The following is a 21,399-nucleotide window of genomic DNA, read 5'->3' on the forward strand; positions in this document are numbered from 1 at the left end:
CTTTACTCAGAGAGTGATTAGGGTGTGGAATGGACTGCCTGCTGTGATAGTGGAGTCGGACACTTTAGGAACTTTCAAGCGGTTATTGGATAGGCATTTGGAGCACACCAGAATGACAGGGAGTGGGATAGCTTGATCTTAGTTTCGGCCAAAGCTCGGCACAACATCGAGGGCCGAAGGGCCTGTTCTGTGCTGTACTGATCTAAGTTCTAAGTTCTAAGAATGGCCTACTTCTGCACTGTATGTTCTATGTTCACTTACACCTCATATGTTCATTGTCTATCTGGATAAGCCTTAAAGGTCAATAACGTATCTGCCTTAATCACCTCACTTGGCAGTGCATTCCAGGCCCCCACCACCCTCTGTGTAAAAACTTCCCCCGCACACCTCCACTGAACCTTTCACCCCTCACCTTGAACTTGTGCCCCTTTGTAATTGTCATTTCCACCCTGGGAAAAAGCCTCCAACTGTTCACCCTATCTATATCCCTCATAATTTTACAAACTTCTATCAGGTCACCCCTCAGCCTCCATCTCTCTTGGGAGATCAATCCCAGTTTATTCAATCTCTCCTCATAGCTAATACCCTCTGTTATGTTCTTTGTATTGTTCTCCAAGATAGCCAAAATTGTGGTATTGACAAAGAACATATAGCTTTGGGGTGGTTTAGCACACTGGCTTTTAAAGTCAGACCAAGACAGGCCAGCAGCACAGTTCAATTCCCGTACAAGCCTCCCCGACCAGGTGCCAGAATGTGGCGACTAGGGGCTTGTCACAGTAACTTTGTTTGAATTCTACTTGTGACAACAAGCGATTTTCATTTCATTTCATTTTCATGTTTAAATCAAAACTAATTTATTTTACACTGCTTAACTTGGTTCACACACTCTACTGAGTAACCGTCAACATAATAGTATTGAATCTATAATGCAGTAATTAATAACCTCTCTAATATATAACCTACAGTCTAACTCAACTTCACACTATCCTTCTATATCAACTTCTCCAACAGCTTCTCCCAGACTGCCTAGAGACGCAGCCTTTTATAAGACTACTCAGTGATGTCACCTAGTGTTGATACACATAAACATCATCTTGTTAATCCTTTACCTGAGATTATACATATCATTACGCCCTCCATACCAGGCAACACTGGTGAACCTTTTCTCTCCAAAGCCTCCACACCCTTCTGGTAGTGCAGTGACCAGAATTCCAAATGTGGCCGAATCAACGTTCTATGTAACTGTAGCATAATTTGCAAACTTTTATACTCGATGCCTCATCCCTGACCCCGTGTGATTTAATCTTTTGCACCAGCGTGCCATGAGGGACCTTGTCAAAGACTTTACTAAAGTCTACATAGCCAACATCCACAGCCCTCTCCTCATCAATCGTTTTTGTCACACCCTCAAAAAACTCATTAGTGAGACTTGACCTCCTTTGTACAAAACCATGCTGCTTGTCGCTAATAAGACCATTCACTTCCAAATGTGCATAGATCCTGGGCTGGATTCTCCATCCCACCACGCCAGATTTCTGGTGCAGTACGCCGGCGGTATGCTCTGTTTTGCAGGCTGGTCAAAGGGGTTTCCCATTGCTGGGCAGCCCAACGCCATTGGGAATCCCCCGGGCATCCCGACGGCAGAGAATCCAGCCCCATATCTCTGAGAATTTTTTACAACAATTTCATTATCACTAACGTCAAGCCTATAATTACCTGGGTTGCTACACTTAAATAACGGGACAACATTGGCTATCCTCCAATCCTCTGGGACCTGTTTTTGAAAACTCACTACTATTCTTAGAAGTCCCCTTATACCAAAAAGGGCCGACATTCTAAATGGTGATCAGGGATTCTCACTCCCCGACTCCGATGCAAGCTTCAGTGGGTGCTATTCAGGTCAAACTATATTTTCAAGTTATCCCCCGGTATAACCCATACCTTCACCGAAGATTTCATCTACTTACCACTTAGTAGCATCGATCCTGGGTCCCGCATTGCTAAGTAAGTAAAGTAGACTAATGACCACTGTTTCAGGTTAAAACTTTTAAGTCATTTTATTATTATATATTTTTTTCTCTTTTTCTAAAAGATGCAGTCACTGTCTTTACAGAAAAGTAAAAAGATCTTGCTTCTGGATCCTTCTGGTTGGTTGAAGGGATCTTCAGGCCCAACTTGACAATCAATCTTCTTTAAAGTCTGGTCTTCTTTAGATGTATTCGCTGATGAGCTCGGTTGCTGTGTCCTACCTTTCCCATGTACAGAGCTGTGAGAGCTATCTCTGAGCTTACTCTGCCTACTTTTTAAATTCTAGTCTTCCTTAGATGTCCTTAGCTAGTTTAGCTTGGCTGCTCTGCCCTGTCTCTTTAGAACATAGAACATAGAACAATACAGCGCAGTACAGGCCCTTCGGCCCACGATGTTGCACCGAAACAAAAGCCATCTAACCTACACTATGCCATTATCATCCATATGTTTATCCAATAAACTTTTAAATGCCCTCAATGTTGGCGAGTTCACTAATGTAGCAGGTAGGGCATTCCACGGCCTCACTACTCTTTGCGTAAAGAACCTACCTCTGACCTCTGTCCTATATCTATTACCCCTCAGTTTAAAGTTATGTCCCCTCGTGCCAGCCATATCCATCCGCGGGAGAAGGCTCTCACTGTCCACCCTATCCAACCCCCTGATCATTTTGTATGCCTCTATTAAGTCTCCTCTTAACCTTCTTCTCTCCAACGAAAACAACCTCAAGTCCAATCAGCCTTTCCTCATAAGAATTTCCCTCCATACCAGGCAACATCCTGGTAAATCTCCTCTGCACCCGCTCCAAAGCCTCCACGTCCTTCCTATAATGCGGTGACCAGAACTGTACGCAATACTCCAAATGCGGCCGTACCAGAGTTCTGTACAGCTGCAACATGACCTCCCGATTCCGGAACTCAATCCCTCTACCAATAAAGGCCAACACTCCATAGGCCTTCTTCACAACCCTATCAACCTGGGTGGCAACTTTCAGGGATCTATGTACATGGACACCTAGATCCCTCTGCTCATCCACAATTTCAAGAACTTTACCATTAGCAAAATATTCCGCATTCCTGTTATTTCTTCCAAAGTGAATCACCTCACACTTCTCTACATTAAACTCCATTTGCCACCTCTCAGCCCAGCTCTGCATCTTATCTATATCCCTCTGTAACCTGCTACATCCTTCCACACTATCAACAACACCACCGACTTTAGTATCGTCTGCAAATTTACTCACCCACGCTTCTGCGCCTTCCTCTAGGTCATTGATAAAAATGACAAACAGCAACGGCCCCAGAACAGATCCTTGTGGTACTCCACTTGTGACTGTACTCCATTCTGAACATTTTCCATCAACCACCACCCTCTGTCTTCTTTCAGCTAGCCAATTTCTGACCCACATCTCTAAATCACCCTCAATCCCCAGCCTCTGTATTTTTTGCAATAGCCTACCGTGGGAAACCTTATCAAACGCTTTGCTGAAATCCATATACACCACATCAACTGCTCTACCCTCGTCTACCTGTTCAGTCACCTTCTCAAAGAACTCAATAAGGTTTGTGAGGCATGACCTACCCTTCACAAAGCCATGCTGACTATCCCTGATCATATTATTCCTATCTAGATGATTATAAATCTTGTCTCTTATAATCCCCTCCAAGACTTTACCCACTACAGACGTGAGGCTCACCGGTCTATAGTTGCCGGGGTTGTCTCTGCTCCCCTTTTTGAACAAAGGGACCACATTTGCTGTCCTCCAGTCCTCTGGCACTATTCCTGTAGCCAATGATGACATAAAAATCAAAGCCAAAGGTCCAGCAATCTCTTCCCTGGCCTCCCAGAGAATCCTAGGATAAATCCCATCAGGTCCCGGGGACTTATCTATTTTCAGCCTGTCCAGAATTGCCAACACCTCTTCCCTACGTACCTCAATGCCATCTATTCTATTAGCCTGGGGCTCAGCATTCTCCTCCACAACATTATCTTTTTCCTGAGTGAATACTGACGAAAAATATTCATTTAGTATCTCGCCTATCTCTTCAGACTCCACACACTATTTCCCATCCCTGTCCTTGACTGGTCCTACTCTTTCCCTAGTCATTCGCTTATTCCTGACATACCTATAGAAAGCTTTTGGGTTTTCCTTGATCCTTCCTGCCAAATACTTCTCATGTCCCCTCCTTGCTCGTCTTAGCTCTCTCTTTAGATCCTTCCTCGCTACCTTGTAACTATCCATCGCCCCAACCAAAACTTCACACTTCATCTTCACATAGGCCTCCTTCTTCCTCTTAACAAGAGATTCCACTTCCTTGGTAAACCACGGTTCCATCGCTCGACGCCCTCCTCCCTGTCTGACCGGTACATACTTATCAAGAACACGCAGTAGCTGATCCTTGAACAAGCCCCACTTATCCAGTGTGCCCAACACTTGCAGCCTACTTCTCCACCTTATCCCCCCCAAGTCACGTCTAATGGCATCATAATTGCCCTTCCCCCAGCTATAGCTCTTGCCCTGCGGTGTATACTTATCCCTTTCCATCATTAACGTAAACGTCATCGAATTGTGGTCACTGTCCCCAAAGTGCTCTCCTACCTGCAAATCTAACACCTGACCTGGTTCATTACCCAAAACCAAATCCAACGTGGCCTCGCCTCTTGTTGGCCTGTCAACATATTGTTTCAGGAAACCCTCCTGCACACACTGTACAAAAACCGACCCATCTATTGTACTCGAACTATATCTTTTCCAGTCAATATTTGGAAAGTTAAAGTCTCCCATAATAACTACCCTGTTACTTTCGCTCATATCCAGAATCATCTTCGCCATCCTTTCCTCTACATCCCTAGAACTATAGGAGGCCTATAAAAAACTCCCAACAGGGTGACCTCTCCTTTCCTGTTTCTAACTTCAGCCCATACTACCTCGGAAGAAGAGTCCCCATCTAGCATCCTCTCCGCCACCGTAATACTGCTCTTGACTAGCAGCGCCACACCTCCCCCTCTTTTGCCTCCTTCTCTGAGCTTACTAAAACACCTAAACCCCGGAACCTGCAACATCCATTCCTGTCCCTGCTCTATCCATGTCTCCGAAATGGCCACAACATCGAAGTCCCAGGTACCAACCCATGCTGCCAGTTCCCCTACCTTGTTTCGTATACTCCTGGCATTGAAGTAGACACACTTCAAACCACCTACCTGAACACTGGCCCCCTCCTGCGACGTCAAATCTGTGCTCCTGACCTCTATACTCTCATTCTCCCTTACCCTAAAACTACAATCCAGGTTCCCATGCCCCTGCTGCATTAGTTTAAACCCCCCCAAAGAGCACAACAAATCTCCCCCCCAGGATATTTGTGCCCCTCAGGTTCAGATGTAGACCATCCTGCCTGTAGAGGTCCCACCTTCCCCAGAAAGAGCCCCAGTTATCCAGACATCTGAATCCCTCCCGCCTGCACCATCCCTATAGCCACGTGTTTAAATGCTCTCTCTCCCTATTCCTCATCTCACTATCACGTGGCACGGGCAACAACCCAGAGATAACAACTCTGTTTGTTCTAGTTCTGAGCTTCCATCCTAGCTCCCTGAAAGCCTGCCTGACATCCTTGTCCCCTTTCCTACCTATGTCGTTAGTGCCAATGTAGACCACGACTTGGGGCTGCTCCCCCGCCCCCCTAAGGACCCGGAAAACACGATCCGAGACATCACGTACCCTTGCACCTGGGAGGCAACATACCAAACGTGAGTCTCTCACGCTCCCACAAAATCTCCTATCTGTGCCCCTGACTATAGAGTCCCCAATTACTAATGCTCTGCTCCTCTCCCCCTTCCCTTCTGAGCAACAGGGACAGACTCCGTGCCAGGGGCCCGTACCCCATGGCTTACCCCTGGTAAGTCCCCCCCCCCACAAGTATTCAAAGCGGTATACTTGTTTCTCAGGGGAACGACCGCAGGGGATCCCTGCACTGACTGCTTTTTCCCAGTCCCTCTTACAGTTACCCACCTATCTCCAATCTTTGGTGTAACTAATTCCCTGAAGCTGCTATCTATGACCCCTTCTGCCTCCCGAATGATCCGAAGTTCTTCCAACTCCAGCTCCAGTTCCCTAACTCGGTCTTAGAGGAGCTGGAGATGGCAGCACTTCCTGCAGGTAAAATCAGCAGGGACACTAATTGCATCCCTCACCTCAAACATCCTGCAGGAGGAACATTGCACTCCCTTCCCTGCCATTCCTTTAACTTTCTACCAAGATCTGGCTAACAACTAAATTAAATTTTTATAAAAAATAATAATAATATAATAAAATATGGTACTTACCTCAGACCAATGGGTTTCCTCTCCACCAGAATTTATTGGTGAGGGTCTTCCCAGACATCCGTGGGTCGACTTTCTGTTCCCGCCTAAAACACTAATTTAAAAAAAAGAAAAATTCTCAGCTCCTGCTGAAATTGACTAACCAGCCAGCTCCACTCCCGCCGAAATCGACTGGCCTGCCCCTGCAAAGACAAGTGCTTTTAAAGGTTGACTTACCTCCCAGCAGCCACTTCCGCAATGCTCCCACTGAAACTGACTCACCAGCTGTTCTCCCGCCAAAACTTCCCATGACCGAGCTGACTGTAATCTGTCTCTGCTTCTCCACTCTCTCTCTCTCTCTCTCTCTGAGTTCTGGTTCTCGTTCTGGTTCTTCCTGTCCTGGTCTCTTGGTTTATATTCGCTTTCTAACAATTAAGTTTTTATGGCGTTATTGTAAAGTAACTCTTATTTTCTTTGATTGTAAAAAGTATCTTTGATCTAAACCTTTTGATCCAACTAAGCATTCATTTTGACATGACTTCATCTCATAGATCTGATTACATTGTGTCCTTTGTGATGTTCAAAATGCTTTGACTCCAAGAGGTGTTACTATTAATTCCTGTCATTTCTATAGTTTTCGTTTCCAATTGTGTCCTCAGCTCATAATTTTGACTTTGATTTTGGCTTTGAATTATGTTTCTCATAGACTGATAGTCTCCAGTTTTCTTTAATTTACCTGGTATTAGCAAATTTTCACACCTAGAATTATCACCAAATTCAACTGAACCTCATCCATTCTTTTACAGATCCTTACTAAGATAGTTACTTTCAATGAAGGTGTGAGCCATTGTCTTTGGCTTCACTGGTTTAGCTCACTGGGCTAAATCGCTGACTTTGAAAGCAGACCAAGGCAGGCCAGCAGCATGGTTCAATTCCCGTACCAGCCTCCCCGAACAGGCGCCGGAATGTGGCGACTAGGGGCTTTTCACAGTAACTTCATTGAAGCCTACTCGTGACAATAAGCCATTTTCATTTCATTTCATTTCAAATCCTGTTTGTCTTGTTTGCTAAACCTGCTTGACCAAGGATATCTGCATTTTACAATCCTTCCCTGGCAGCTGCTGTTAACCCTTTGTGGGATCTTTCCCTGTATTCTCTCATGTTTCTCTCAGACCAGATATTGCCAGACTTCCATGTTTCAAATGTCACATCATTCCATATTTTCAATAACAGACCTCACCTGTGGCCAAATGTGGATTTACCCTCAAACAGCCTCTCCCATACAACTTCCAAATCCTGCCTAATCTGAAGGATAGGCAAGGGAATCTATGTGCGGAGCCAGAGGAAATGGGCGAGGTACTAAATGAATACTTTGCATCAGTATTCACCAAAGAGAAGGAATTGGTAGATGTTGAGTCTGGAGAAGGGGGTGTAGATAGCCTGGGTCACATTGTGATCCAAAAAGACGAGGTGTTGGGTGTCTTAAAAAATATTAAGGTAGATAAGTCCCCAGGGCCTGATGGGATCTACCCCAGAATACTGAAGGAGGCTGGAGAGGAAATTGCTGAGGCCTTGACAGAAATCTTTGGATCCTCGCTGTCTTCAGGGGATGTCCCGGAGGACTGGAGAATAGCCAATGTTGTTCCTCTGTTTAAGAAGGGTAGCAAGGATAATCCCGGGAACTACAGGCCGGTGAGCCTTACTTCAGTGGTAGGGAAATTACTGGAGAGAATTCTTCGAGACAGGATCTACTCCCATTTGGAAGCAAATGGACGTATTAGTGAGAGGCAGCACGGTTTTGTGAAGGGCAGGTCGTGTCTCACTAACTAGATAGAGTTTTTCGAGGAGGTCACTAAGATGATTGATGCAGGTAGGGCAGTAGATGTTGTCTATATGGACTTCAGTAAGGCCTTTGACAAGGTCCCTCATGGTAGACTAGTACAAAAGGTGAAGTCACACGGGATCAGAGGTGAACTGGCAAGGTGGATACAGAACTGGCTAGGCCATAGAAGGCAGAGGGTAGCAATGGCGGGATGCTTTTCTAATTGGAGGGCTGTGACCAGTGGTGTTCCACAGGGATCAGTGTTGGGACCTTTGCTGTTTGTAGTATATATAAATGATTTGGAGGAAAATGTAACTGGTCTGATTAGTAAGTTTGCAGACGACACAAAGGTTGGTGGAATTGCGGATAGCGATGAGGACTGTCTGAGGATACAGCAGGATTTAGATTGTCTGGAGACTTGGGCGGAGAGATGGCAGATGGAGTTTAATCCGGACAAATGTGAGGTAATGCATTTTGGAAGGGCTAATGCAGGTAGGGAATATACAGTGAATGGTAGAACCCTCAAGAGTATTGAAAGTCAAAGAGATCTAGGAGTACAGGTCCACAGGTCATTGAAAGGGGCAACACAGGTGGAGAAGGTAGTCAAGAAGGCATACGGCATGCTTGCCTTCATTGGCCGGGGCATTGAGTATAAGAATTGGCAAGTCATGTTGCAGCTGTATAGAACCTTAGTTAGGCCACACTTGGAGTATAGTGTTCAATTCTGGTCGCCACACTACCAGAAGGATGTGGAGGCTTTAGAGAGGGTGCAGAAGAGATTTACCAGAATGTTGCCTGGTATGGAGGGCATAAGCTATGAGGAGCGATTGAATAAACTCGGTTTGTTCTCACTGGAACGAAGGAGGTTGAGGGGCGACCTGATAGAGGTCTACAAAATTATGAGGGGCATAGACAGAGTGGATAGTCAGAGGCTTTTCCCCAGGGTAGAGGGGTCAATTACTAGGGGGCATAGGTTTAAGGTGAGAGGGGCAAGGTTTAGAGTAGATGTACGAGGCAAGTTTTTTACGCAGAGGGTAGTGGGTGCCTGGAACTCGCTACCGGAGGAGGTAGTGGAAGCAGGGACGATAGGGACATTTAAGGGGCATCTTGACAAATATATGAATAGGATGGGAATAGAAGGATACGGCCCCAGGAAGTGTAGAAGATTGTAGTTTAGTCGGGCAGTATGGTCGGCACGGGCTTGGAGGGCCGAAGGGCCTGTTCCTGTGCTGTACATTTCTTTGTTCTTTGTTTGTTTGTAGTTAGCCTCCCCCCAATTTAACACCTTGACTCTCGGACAACACTCATCCTTTACCATAAGTACCTGAAAGCTTACGAAATTGTGGTCACTGTTTGCCACATGTTCGTTCCCCCACTGCAATTTTGATGAACCGACTGGGCTTGTTCCCTAGTACCAGGTCCAGTATAGCCCCTTCTCTAGTCGGACTATCCACATATTGTTCCAAAAAACCTTCCAGAACACACTTAACAAATTCCTCACCATCCGGATCCCGAGCCCGAAGGTATTTCCAGTCAATATGAGGAAAATTAAAGTCTCCCAAGAGAACAACCCTATTATTTCTACAACTATCCAGAATCTGCTTACATATCTGTTCTGCAACTTCCTGTGGGCTGTTGGGAGGCCTGTAGTACACCCCCATCATAGTGACTGCCCCCTTCCTGTTTTCGAGCTCTACCCACAGTGTCGTTGATTCTTCCAAATTGTCCTCCCTCTGTACAGCTGTAATATGTTCTCTAATCAGTGTTGCAACTCCCCCACCTCTTTTACCTTCCCCTCTGTCTCACCTAAAACACCCATATCCCGGAATATTTAGCTGCCAGTCCTGTCCATTTTTTGACCAAATCTCCGTCATCGCAACCACATCCAGTTCCGCGCATGAATCAATATACGGGATGATTCTCTGGACCAATATGTTGAGGAAGCAACAAGGGAACAGGACATCTTGGATTGTGTATTGTGCATTGAGAAAGGCTTAGCAATCTAGTTGTGAGAGAACACTTGGGGATGAGTGACCGTAATATGTTAGAATTCTTTATCAAGGTAAATAGTCAGGTAGTTGATTCTGAGACCAGGGTTCAATAAAGGTAACTACTATGATGGTATGCTGCAATGAGCTGGCAATGACGGACTGGGAAACATTACAGAAAGGAAGGACAGCGGACAGGCAATGGCAGGCATTCAAGGAACAAATTGGTGAACTCCAAAGGTTTATTCCTTTGGTGTAAAAGGGAATTGTGGCCAAACCGTTGCTTACAAGGGAAATTAGAGAGAATATTGGACTCAAAGAAGAGGCATACAAATTAGCTCGGAAAAAACAATACACCTGAGGATAGGGAACAATTTAAAATTCAACAAAGGCAGACAAAGGCACCTAGACGTCCTCAGGAAACTAAGGAAATTCGGCATGTCCACATTAACTCTTACCAACCTTTACAGAAGCACCACAGAAAGCATCCTATCTGGCTGTATCACAGTCTGGTATGGCAACTGCTCGGCCCAAGACCGCAAGAAACTTCAGAGTCATGAACACAGCCCAGTCCATCACATGAACCCCGTCTCCCATCCACTGACTCTGTCTACACCTCCCACTGCCTTGGTAAAGCGGGCAGCATAATTAAAGACCCCTCCCACCCGGCTTATTCACTCTTCCAACTTCTTCCATCGGGCAGGAGATTCAAAAGTCTGAGAACACGCACAAACAGACTCAAAAACAGCTTCTTCCCCGCTGTTAGCAGACTCATAAACGACCCTCTTATGGACTGACCTCATTAATACTACACCCAAAGAACAAAGAAATGTACAGCACAGGAACAGGCCCTTCGGCCCTCCAAGCCCGTGCCGACCATGCTGCCCGACTAAACTACAATCTTCTACACTTCCTGGGTCCGTATCCCTCTATTCCCATCCTATTCATGTATTTGTCAAGATGCCCCTTAAATGTCACTATCGTCCCTGCTTCCACCACCTCCTCCGGTAGCGAGTTCCAGGCACCCACTACCCTCTGTGTAAAAAACTTGCCTCGTACATCTACTCTAAACCTTGCCCCTCTCACCTTAAACCTATGCCCCCTAGTAATTGACCCCTCTACCCTGGGGAAAAGCCTCTGACTATCTCTGACCCCTGCATGATTCACCCGATGTCAATGTATTTACATTGTGTATCTTGTGTTGCCCTATTATGTATTTTCTTTTATTCCCTTTTCTTCCCATGTACTTAATGATCTGTTTGAGCTGCTCGCAGAAAAATACTTTTCACAGTACCTCAGTACACGTGACAATAAACAAATCCAATCCAAGGGATTGACTAAGAAGCGGAAAACACAATTTGAATGTAAACTATCAGGGAACATAAAAACTGACTGTAAATGTTTCTAGAGATATGCAAAGAGAAAAAGATTAATAAAAACGAATATAGGCCCCTTACAGTCAGAAACGGGGGAATTCATAACAGGGAACAAAGAAATGGCTGAGGAACTAAATTCATACTTTGCTCTGTCTTCACAAAAGAAGACATGACTAATTGGCAGCTCAGTAGCACAGTGGTTAGCACTGTTGCTTCACAGCTCCAGGGCCCCGGGTTCGATTCCCGGCCTAGGTGTGGAGTTTGCACGTTCTCCTCGTGTCAGCGTGGGTTTCCTTCGGGTGCTCCGGTTTCCTCCCACAAGTCCCGAAAGATGTGCTTGTTAGGGGAATTGGACATTCTGAATTCTCCCTCAGTGAACCCGAACAGGCGCCGGAATGTGGCGACTCGGGGATTCTCACAAGAATTTCATTGCAGTGTCAATGAAGCCTACTTGTGACAATAATAAAGACGATAATCATGTACTGGAAGTTCTGAGAAGCACAAGTTGAAGGAAATAAGTATTAGTAAAGAAATGGTTTTGGGGAAACTAATGGGATTCAAGGTGTACAAATCTCCAAGGCCTGATAATCTTCATCCCAGAGTAGTTAGGGAAGTGGACCCTAGAAATAGTAGATCCATTGGTGGTCATTTTCCAAAATTCTTTGGACTCTGGAATGGTTCGTACAGATTGGAGGGTAGGGAATGTAACTCCGCTATTCAAAAAGGGAGGTAGAGAGAAAACGGAACTATAGACAAGTGAGCCTAACGTCGGTAATAGGGAAGTTGCGGAAGTCAATTATCATGGATTTCATAGCACAGCATTTGGAAAGCAGTGGTGTAATCAGACAAAGTCTGCATGGATTTATGAAGGGAAAATCATGCTTGACAAATCTACCAGAATTCTTTGAAGATGTAACCAGTAGAGTTGACCAGGGTGAACAGGTGGATGTGGTTTATTTAGACGGGTAGAAGACTTTCGACTAGGTCTCACATAACAGATTACTATGTAAAGTTAAAGTGAATGGAATTACAGGTAGCCTCTTGAGATGATAGAAAGACGGTGAGCAGACAGGAAGCAAAAAGTTGGAATAAATGGGTCTTTTTCTGATTAGCAGGCAGTGACTAGTAGATGCCGCAGGACGCCAACTGTTCACAATATATATTAATGATTTGGACGGGGGAACCAAATGTACCATCTCCAAATTTTCAAATGATACAAAGTTGAGTGGGAGGCTGAGCTGTGAGGAGGATGCAAAGATGCTTCAGCAGGATTTGGACAGGCTGAGTGAGTGGGCACATGCATGGCAGATACAGTACAATGTAGATAAATGTGAGGTTATCTGCTTCGGTAGCAAAAATAGGAAGGTAGATTATTATTTGAATGGGAGTAAATTGAGGGAGGTGGATACTCAGCGAGGCCTTGGTGTCCTCGTGCATCTGTCACTGAAAGTAAGCGCGCAGATACAGCCGGCAGTAAGGAAGGCAATTGGTATGTTGGCCTTCGCAGCGAGAGGATTTGAGTATAGGAGTAGAGATGTTTTGCAAAGGTTTGCCAGACTGATTCCTGGGATGGCAGGACTGTCAGATGAGGAAAAACTAAGTTGGTTAGGATTATATTCATTGGAGTTTAGAAGAATGAGAGGGGACCTCATTGAAACTTACAAAATTCTAACAGGATTAGACAGGGTAGATTCAGAAAGAATGTTTACGATGATGGGGGCGTTCAGAACTATAGAATCATAGAATTCACAGTGCAGGCGGAGGCCATTCGGCCTATCGAGTCTGCACCAGCCCTTGGAGAGAGCTCCCTACTTAAGGCCCACACCTCCACCATATCCCCAGAACACAAAGATCCCACCTCACCTTTTTTTGGACACTGAGGGCAATTTATCATGGCCAATCCAGCTAACCAGCATATCTTTGGACTGTGGGAGGAAACCGGAGCACCCGGAGGAAACCAACGCAGACACGGGGCGAACGTGTAGACTCTGCACAGACAGTGACCCAAGCCAGGAATCGAACCTGGGACCTGGGGCAGTGAAGCAACAGTGCTAACCACTATGCTACCGTGGGGTCAGGGTTTGAGGATAAGGGGTAAGTCTTTTCGGACTGAGGCGTGGGGAAATTTCTTCACCCAGAGAGTGGGGAATCTGTGGAATTCACTACCACAGAAAGTAGTTGAGGCCAAAAGTTTTGTTATTGCAAGAAGAAATTAGATATAACTCTTGGGGCTAAAGGGGTCAAGGGATATGGGGGGAAGGTGCGTGCGGTATTGAACTTGATGCCATGATCAGAATGAATGGTGGAGCAGGCTTGAAGGGCTGAATGGCCTCCTCCTGCTTCTATTTTCTGTGTCTGTTGCTATGTAAAACCTCCCAATCTATTCTCCTTAGAGAAGAGAAGATTGAGAAGCAATTTAATTTAGGTGTTCAAAGTTAGGTATATTGTTTGGTTGGGGACTGGCTTAGCCGAGGTGACTGGACAGAGCAAGGTCAACAACACAGGTTCAATCCCCATACCAGCTGAGATTATTCATAAAGGCCTTGTCTTCTCAACCTTGTCTCTCACCTGAGGGGTGGTGATTCTCAGGTTCGATCACCACCAGTCAGCTCTCCCCATCAAAGCGAAAAGCAGACTGTGGAGACTTTACTTTTATTGGTTAGGTGGATTGGCCATGCTAAATTGTCCCTCAGTGTCCAGGGATGAGCAGGTTAGGTGGGGCTGCGTGGATAGGGTGGGGGAATGGTTCTAGGTAGGGTGCTCTTTCAGAGGGTCAGTGCAGACTCAATGAGCCGAATGGCCTCCTTCTGCACTGTAGGAATTCTATGATTCTATGGTTTTAAAGTCACGGGGAGTGACAGAATAGGTAGGGAAAAGCTGCTCTCAGAGGACACTGATTTAAGTCGATTGGCAAAAGATCTGAAGATGACAGCGAAGTGGGACGAGCTGAAGTACTCTTCTCGTCGAGATCTGACTTAGATGTTAACGGCCAAGTGAACTGCATTTGCACCGTAACTATTATGAATTTGTGCCCCCCCCCCAGAATGACATTCACTCTCAACATTAAATTCTTTCAAATATTTATTTTGTTTGATATCAACTTTCAGTAATTGATGTGCTGTTTCCACAAGTGTTAACTTTGTTTTCTGTTGTGTGTTAACAGCTGCAAGCAGACAAGCATGTAAGTATCATGGTAATCGGGTGACGTTTTGGTTCTGCATTTATCTTGAAAAAACCAGTAGCATTTTTAGATGGGTAAGATATTAATGGAATCTTTTTTGCTTTATCAACAGCAGAGGAAGGAGGACCATCAGACGAGCCAGTTCCTGCACGAAGACCGAGACGTAGGGCATAAATTCAATTAGGAACAACTACAGTTTTAAGCCAATGAAACCTTTCTCTTCACAGTAATGTTGAATGTTGGTCAAGAGTGACAGAATAGAACACATCCCGTGTATCCTTGCCTTCCTAGTCACAGGACTGGAGGACAACCGTGGCACCACATTATGGGATTGCCAATTTTCGGGGAGTCTTCAGATAATTAATCAGGACACCTCTACAAATGGTAGAGACAACTCAGAGTAGACATTAAAATGATAGTGCCCAGAATTTGTGTCCAGAAATTAAATTGTGAAACAGCAGGACTGAAGTTAAAGTGTGGAGTAGCAGGGCTGAAGATAAAGTGTGGAACAGCAGGACTGACGTTAAAGTGTGGAATAGCAGTGTTGTGTGATGCTGCTTCGGATAACACAGGCTGCTAAAGGATGCTCCAGACTCTGAAATGAATTCAACGTGTTTATTGAACTATTAACACAGTTCTCAAATGAGTTCGACTCTCTGCTAATCTAACTGTAGTAACTCAGTCTACCTGTACCAGCTTGCTCTAAGCCACGTGCTGGGGTGTGATGCTGCTGATCAACCTGTCTAACTCTCTAGATGTCTGTCTGTGGAAAGAGGCAGGGTGTGAGTGCCTCATCCCTTTTATAGTGTTTATGTCATGACCCCTTGTGGTGATGCCACCTCTGAGTGTCCTGACTACCCATTGGTTGTGTCCTATTCTGAGTGTTCATTGGTTGCATGTTGGCATATCATAACATCTCCCCTTTTTTTCCGATATATATACATGTGAATGTGTCTGTCTAATGTGACTGACTGAGGAATACAGAACACAACAGACAAAATAAATGCTCATAAGTCCAGTCTCTGAGGCTTGCATCTGATCCTTGTCGACCGCCGGAGTGGTGGTGGAGGAGATGACGGTGTCTTGACAGGCGTTTGCCTCTTGCAGGGCAGTTTTTTTAAAAATGGGCGGTGCCACAGTTCGCACACGACATGACGTCGGCGTCATGACGCCCAGTGCATCGTTGCGCATGCGCAGTGCGATTTTTGGCCGCTTCGTGTTCCCGATCGCATTGTGCATGCGTCAGGCCCCAGGAAGAGCATGTAAAATGGCCACTTTCGTCAATGTGAAGGTGCTGCATCCGGGAGATCGCCTAAACACTCTCCACCTCGTGGAAGGCTTGTTTTTCACTTTCTGCCGTTTTGTACTGTGAATAGCGATTTTTAGAGTGCTCATGCACAGTACACATTTCAATCGCGACTGGCAGGGTCATGTGCTTGATTTTCAACAATTGCTCTCGCAGAGGATCAGAGTGAACTCCAAAAACGATTTGGTCTCTGATCATGGAGTCAGTGATATCACTGAAGTTGCAGGATTGTGCTAGCAGTCGAAGGTTAGTTAGATAGGAGTTGAAGGATTCGTCTTTATCTTGCATCCTCTGCTGGAAGATGTAGCACTCAAAGATTTTGTTGGTGTCCACCTTGCAGTGGCTGTCGGATTTGTCCAGGATGGTTTGGCACTTTGTTTTGTCCTGCCCTTCGGAAAAGTGAAAGGAATTGAAGATCTCTATCGCATGGTCACCCTCAGTGGTGAGTAGAAGAGCTATCTTCCGAGCATTGGTCGCACCATTGAGGTCGGATGCTTCCACGAATCGTTGAAATTTCTGTTTGAATGATCGCCAGTTGGCACTAAGATTGCCGGTGGTCCTGAGCTGATGAGGAGTCTGAATCTTGTCCATTGTGCCTGTATTCAGTAGCTGGTGGTCACGGATCTTGCTCAGTTGAACTAAATAGATTGAACAGTCACTCCTGGTATCATGTTGTGTTATGATGCTTCGGATAAGAACTGGCTGCTACTTGATGCAGTCTTAACTAAAGGATGCTTCAGACTCTGAAATGAGTTCAACGTGTATATTGAACTATTAAAACAGTTCTCAAATGAGTTCGACTCTCTGCTAATCTAACTGTAGTAACTCAGTCTACCTGTACCAGCTTGCTCTAAACCACGTGCTGGGGTGTGATGCTGCTGATCAACCCTGTCTAACTCTCTAGATGTCTGTCTGTGGAAAGAGGCAGGGTGTGAGTGCCTCATCCCTTTTATAGTGTTTATGTCATGCCCCCTTGTGGTGATGCCACTGAGTGTCCTGACTGCCCATTGGTTGTGTCCTATTCTGAGTGTTCATTGAACATAGAACATAGAAAAATACAGCACAGAACAGGCCCTTCTGCCCACGATGTTGTGCCGAACCTTTGTCCTAGATTAATCATAGATTATCTGGCTCTTGGAAAGAGCACCCTACCCAAGGTCAACACCTCCACCCTATTCCCATAACCCAGTAACCCCACCCAACACTAAGGGCAATTTTGGACACTAAGGGCAATTTATCATGGCCAATCCACCTAACCTGCACATCTTTGGACTGTGGTAGGAAACTGGAGCACCCGGAGGAAACCCACGCACACACGGGGAGGATGTGCAGACTCCGCACAGACAGTGACCCAAGCCGGAATCGAACCTGGGACCCTGGAGCTGTGAAGCAATTATGCTATCCACAATGCTACTGTGCTGCCCTTAAGAACAAATTAATCCACACTATATCATTCTACCGTGATCCATGTACCTATCCAATAGCTGCTTGAAGGTCCCTAATGTTTCCGACTCAACTACCTCCACAGGCAGTGCCTTCCATGCCCCCACTACTCTCTGGGTAAAGAACCTACCTCTGATATCCCTCCTATATGCGTTTGATAAGGTTCCCCAGCGTTTGATAAGGTTCCCCACGGTAGGCTATTGCAAAAAATACGGAGGCTGGGGATTGAGGGTGATTTAGAGATGTGGATCAGAAATTGGCTAGCTGAAAGAAGACAGAGGGTGGTGGTTGATGGGAAATGTTCAGAATGGAGTACAGTCACAAGTGGAGTACCACAAGGATCTGTTCTGGGGCCGTTGCTGTTTGTCATTTTTATCAATGACCTAGAGGAAGGCGCAGAAGGGTGGGTGAGTAAATTTGCAGACGATACTAAAGTCGGTGGTGTTGTCGATAGTGTGGAAGGATGTAGCAGGTTACAGAGGGATATAGATAAGCTGCAGAGCTGGGCTGAGAGGTGGCAAATGGAGTTTAATGTAGAGAAGTGTGAGGTGATTCACTTTGGAAGGAATAACAGGAATGCGGAATATTTGGCTAATGGTAAAGTTCTTGAAAGTGTGGCTGAGCAGAGGGATCTAGGTGTCCATGTACATAGATCCCTGAAAGTTGCTACCCAGGTTGATAGGGTTGTGAAGAAGGCCTATGGAGTGTTGGCCTTTATTGGTAGAGGGATTGAGTTCCGGAGTCGGGAGGTCATGTTGCAGCTGTACAGAACTCTGGTCCGGCCGCATTTGGAGTATTGCGTACAGTTCTGGTCACCGCATTATAGGAAGGACGTGGAGGCTTTGGAGCGGGTGCAGAGGAGATTTACCAGGATGTTGCCTGGTATGGAGGGAAAATCTTATGAGGAAAGGCTGACGGACTTGAGGTTGTTTTCGTTGGAGAGAAGAAGGTTAAGAGGAGACTTAATAGAGGCATACAAAATGATCAGGGGGTTGGATAGGGTGGACAGTGAGAGCCTTCTCCCGCGGATGGATATGGCTGGCACGAGGGGACATAACTTTAAACTGAGGGGTAATAGATATAGGACAGAGGTCAGAGGTAGGTTCTTTACGCAAAGAGTAGTGAGGCCGTGGAAAGCCCTACCTGCTACAGTAGTGAACTCGCCAACATTGAGGGCATTTAAAAGTTTATTGGATAAACATATGGATGATAATGGCATAGTGTAGGTTAGATGGCTTTTGTTTCGGTGCAACATCGTGGGCCGAAGGGCCTGTACTGCGCTGTATTGTTCTATGTTCTATATATCTTCCACCATTCACCTTAAATTTATGTCCCCTTGTAATGGTTTATTCCACCCGGGGAAAACGTCTCTGACTGTCTACTCTATCTATTCCCCTAATCATCTTATAAACCTCTATCAAGTCGCCCCTCATCCTTCTCCGTTGTAATGAGAAAAGGCCTAGCACCCTCAACCTTTCCTCGTAAGACCTACTCTCCATTCCAGGCAACATCCTGGTAAATCCCCTTTGCACCTTTTCCAAAGCTTCCGCATCCTTCCTAAAATGAGGCGACCAGACCTGCACACAGTTCTCCAAATGTGGCCTTACCAAGCTTTTGTACAGCTGCATCATCACCTCACGGCTCTTAAATTCAATCCCTCTGTTAATGAACACTAGCACACCATAGGCCTTCTTCACAGCTCTATCCACTTGAGTGGCAACTTTCAAAGATGTATGAACATAGACCCCAAGATCTCTCTGCTCCTCCACATTGCCAAGAACCCTACCGTTAACCCTGTATTCCGCATTCATATTTGTCCTTCCAAAATGGACAATGTAATGACCTCCAATTGGCATTATTGGTTGGCCAATTGGAGTATGAGCTCCCTCAATGATAGCTCATTGAGGGGGCCCATATAAGCACCTGTGTAGGCTTTGTGAGGCAGTCTTAAGTTGACTGGAATGCTAGCAGCACTGTTTGGAGCTGCTTTTGTATATAAGTTATTGCAAATAAATACTGGTGTGGTGACGGAACCCCTGCCTCCTGTGGATCATTACAGTGGCGACGAGGTAAACAAAGACCCTTGTGGAGACCAGCTGCCGCACTCGGAGGGTAAGCCTTGCTCTTTCAAAAATGCCTCTTTTTGGGAAGTTGGATGCATTCGACCCGACTATTGAGGACTGGTCCCAGTATGTGGAGAGAATGTGTTACTTTTTCCAGGCCAATGAGATAATGGAGGACAGAAGGAAACGGGTTATACTGCTGTCGGCGTGCGGACCCTCAGCCTTCGCCATTATACGTAGTCTAACTTATCCCGATACGCCGGACACGATACCTTTCCAAGAATTAACGAAATTGATGGAAGAGCACTATGACCCAAAACCACCCCTCAGTTTGCGTAGGTACAGATTCTACACAACGAAGCGGGAAGACAGAGAGTCGGTCACAAATTTCTTGACCCGCCTGAGAAGGCTGGCGGAAAAATGTGATTTCGGCCCGACGCCAAATGAAATGCTTCGGGACCGGTTAGTGTGTGGCATAAATGACCTCCAAATACAGAAGCGCCTGTTGGCGGAAACGCAGCTAGACTGCAGGCGGGCATTACAGCTCGCACTGTCCCTAGAAAAGGCAGCAAGTGGGGCGCAGGAACTACAGGGCAGGCCAATGGAGGTAGATACCTGGGAGAGGGACTACCTCAATGGGTCCAGCTACCAGATAGCCGCCCTCAGGAAAAGCCTGAGGAACAGAGGGCCAAAGGAAAACCCCAGAACTGCCCCAAGTCTGCTAGGACTAACTGGAGACAGAGGGAACTACTGGCTGAGGCTCCCCCAACAGAGAAGGACCGTTTCTGGCACCAGACAGAGTGGGGTAACAGCGACAGAAACCCTAGAAGGAGGTGGCAAAAGAGGACTAGCAGGTGGGGATGCAGGGAAGTACACAACCTGGATGCCCCATCCTCCTCTGAAGGGGAACAGTTATATAATATTGCGACGAAGAAAGCAGAACCTATTAAGATTACCCCACGGGTGAACGGTCGGCCGACAATAATGGAACTAGACACGGGTGCGGCCGTATCAGTAATGGGAGTGGCAGCATTTAAAAAAATCAAAGATGGACTCCAGCCACTAACCCTAACAAAAACATCGACGAAACTTAAAACCTACACGGGGGAACCCCTGGAAGTTCTAGGCACGACGCATGTACCCGTGGAATATGACAAACAATTGCTCAGATTACCATTGACGATAGTAGAGGGCTCCGGACCGAACTTAATAGGATGGAACTGGCTGAAAGACCTAAACTTAGATTGGATGAAAATTTTCCAGAGTGGAAGCGGGCAGTTGAGTGGAGTACTCCAAAAATACCCGGAGGTCTTCCAAGAAGGGTTGGGGGAAATGAGAGGCGCCAAAGCAACTTTGCATGTGGACCCAGAAGCCCTTCCGAAATTTTGTAAGGCCAGGCCGGTACCTTTTGCATTAAGGAAGAAAGTGGATGTCGAAATAGAAAGGTTACGGCGCGACGGCATTATCAGACCAGTACAGTTCTCGGAATGGGCAGCGCCGGTGGTACCAATTTTGAAGCCAGGCGGCTCGATACGTCTCTGTGGAGATTTCAAACAGACGGTAAACAAATACGCACTGCTGGACAAATACCCGATCCCGAAAATAGACGACCTATATGCCAAATTGGCAGGTGGGCTTTTGTTCACAAAACTGGACATGAGCCACGCCTACCTGCAGTTAAAACTGGACAAGGACTCCCAGAAGTTCGCTACGATCAACACCCTGAAGGGACTTTTTCGTTATATTAGACTACCCTTCGGTGTGTCATCAGCCTGCGTTATATTCCAGCGTACGATGGAAAATATTCTGCAGGGACTACCGCAGGTGGCGATTTATTTGGACGATGTCTTAATCACGGATAGGACAAACAGGGAACACTTAAGGAACCTGGAGGAAGTG

General features: G+C 46.0%; 1 protein-coding gene across 3 annotated transcripts in view; it reads left to right on the forward strand.

Moving 5' to 3' along the window:
* LOC140424704 (uncharacterized) overlaps positions 1–21,399 on the forward strand; it is a 337,233-nt gene that overhangs the window by 117,226 nt on the left and 198,608 nt on the right. For all 3 annotated transcript variants that reach the window (XM_072508002.1, XM_072508001.1, XM_072508000.1), the window contains 2 exons: positions 14,671–14,688; positions 14,801–14,851. In XM_072508002.1, coding sequence (XP_072364103.1) covers positions 14,671–14,688; positions 14,801–14,851 — 69 coding nt within the window. The remainder of the gene's footprint in view (positions 1–14,670; positions 14,689–14,800; positions 14,852–21,399) is intronic.

This window comes from Scyliorhinus torazame, chromosome 6 (assembly GCF_047496885.1).
Source record: "Scyliorhinus torazame isolate Kashiwa2021f chromosome 6, sScyTor2.1, whole genome shotgun sequence".
Lineage (NCBI taxonomy): Eukaryota > Metazoa > Chordata > Chondrichthyes > Carcharhiniformes > Scyliorhinidae > Scyliorhinus > Scyliorhinus torazame.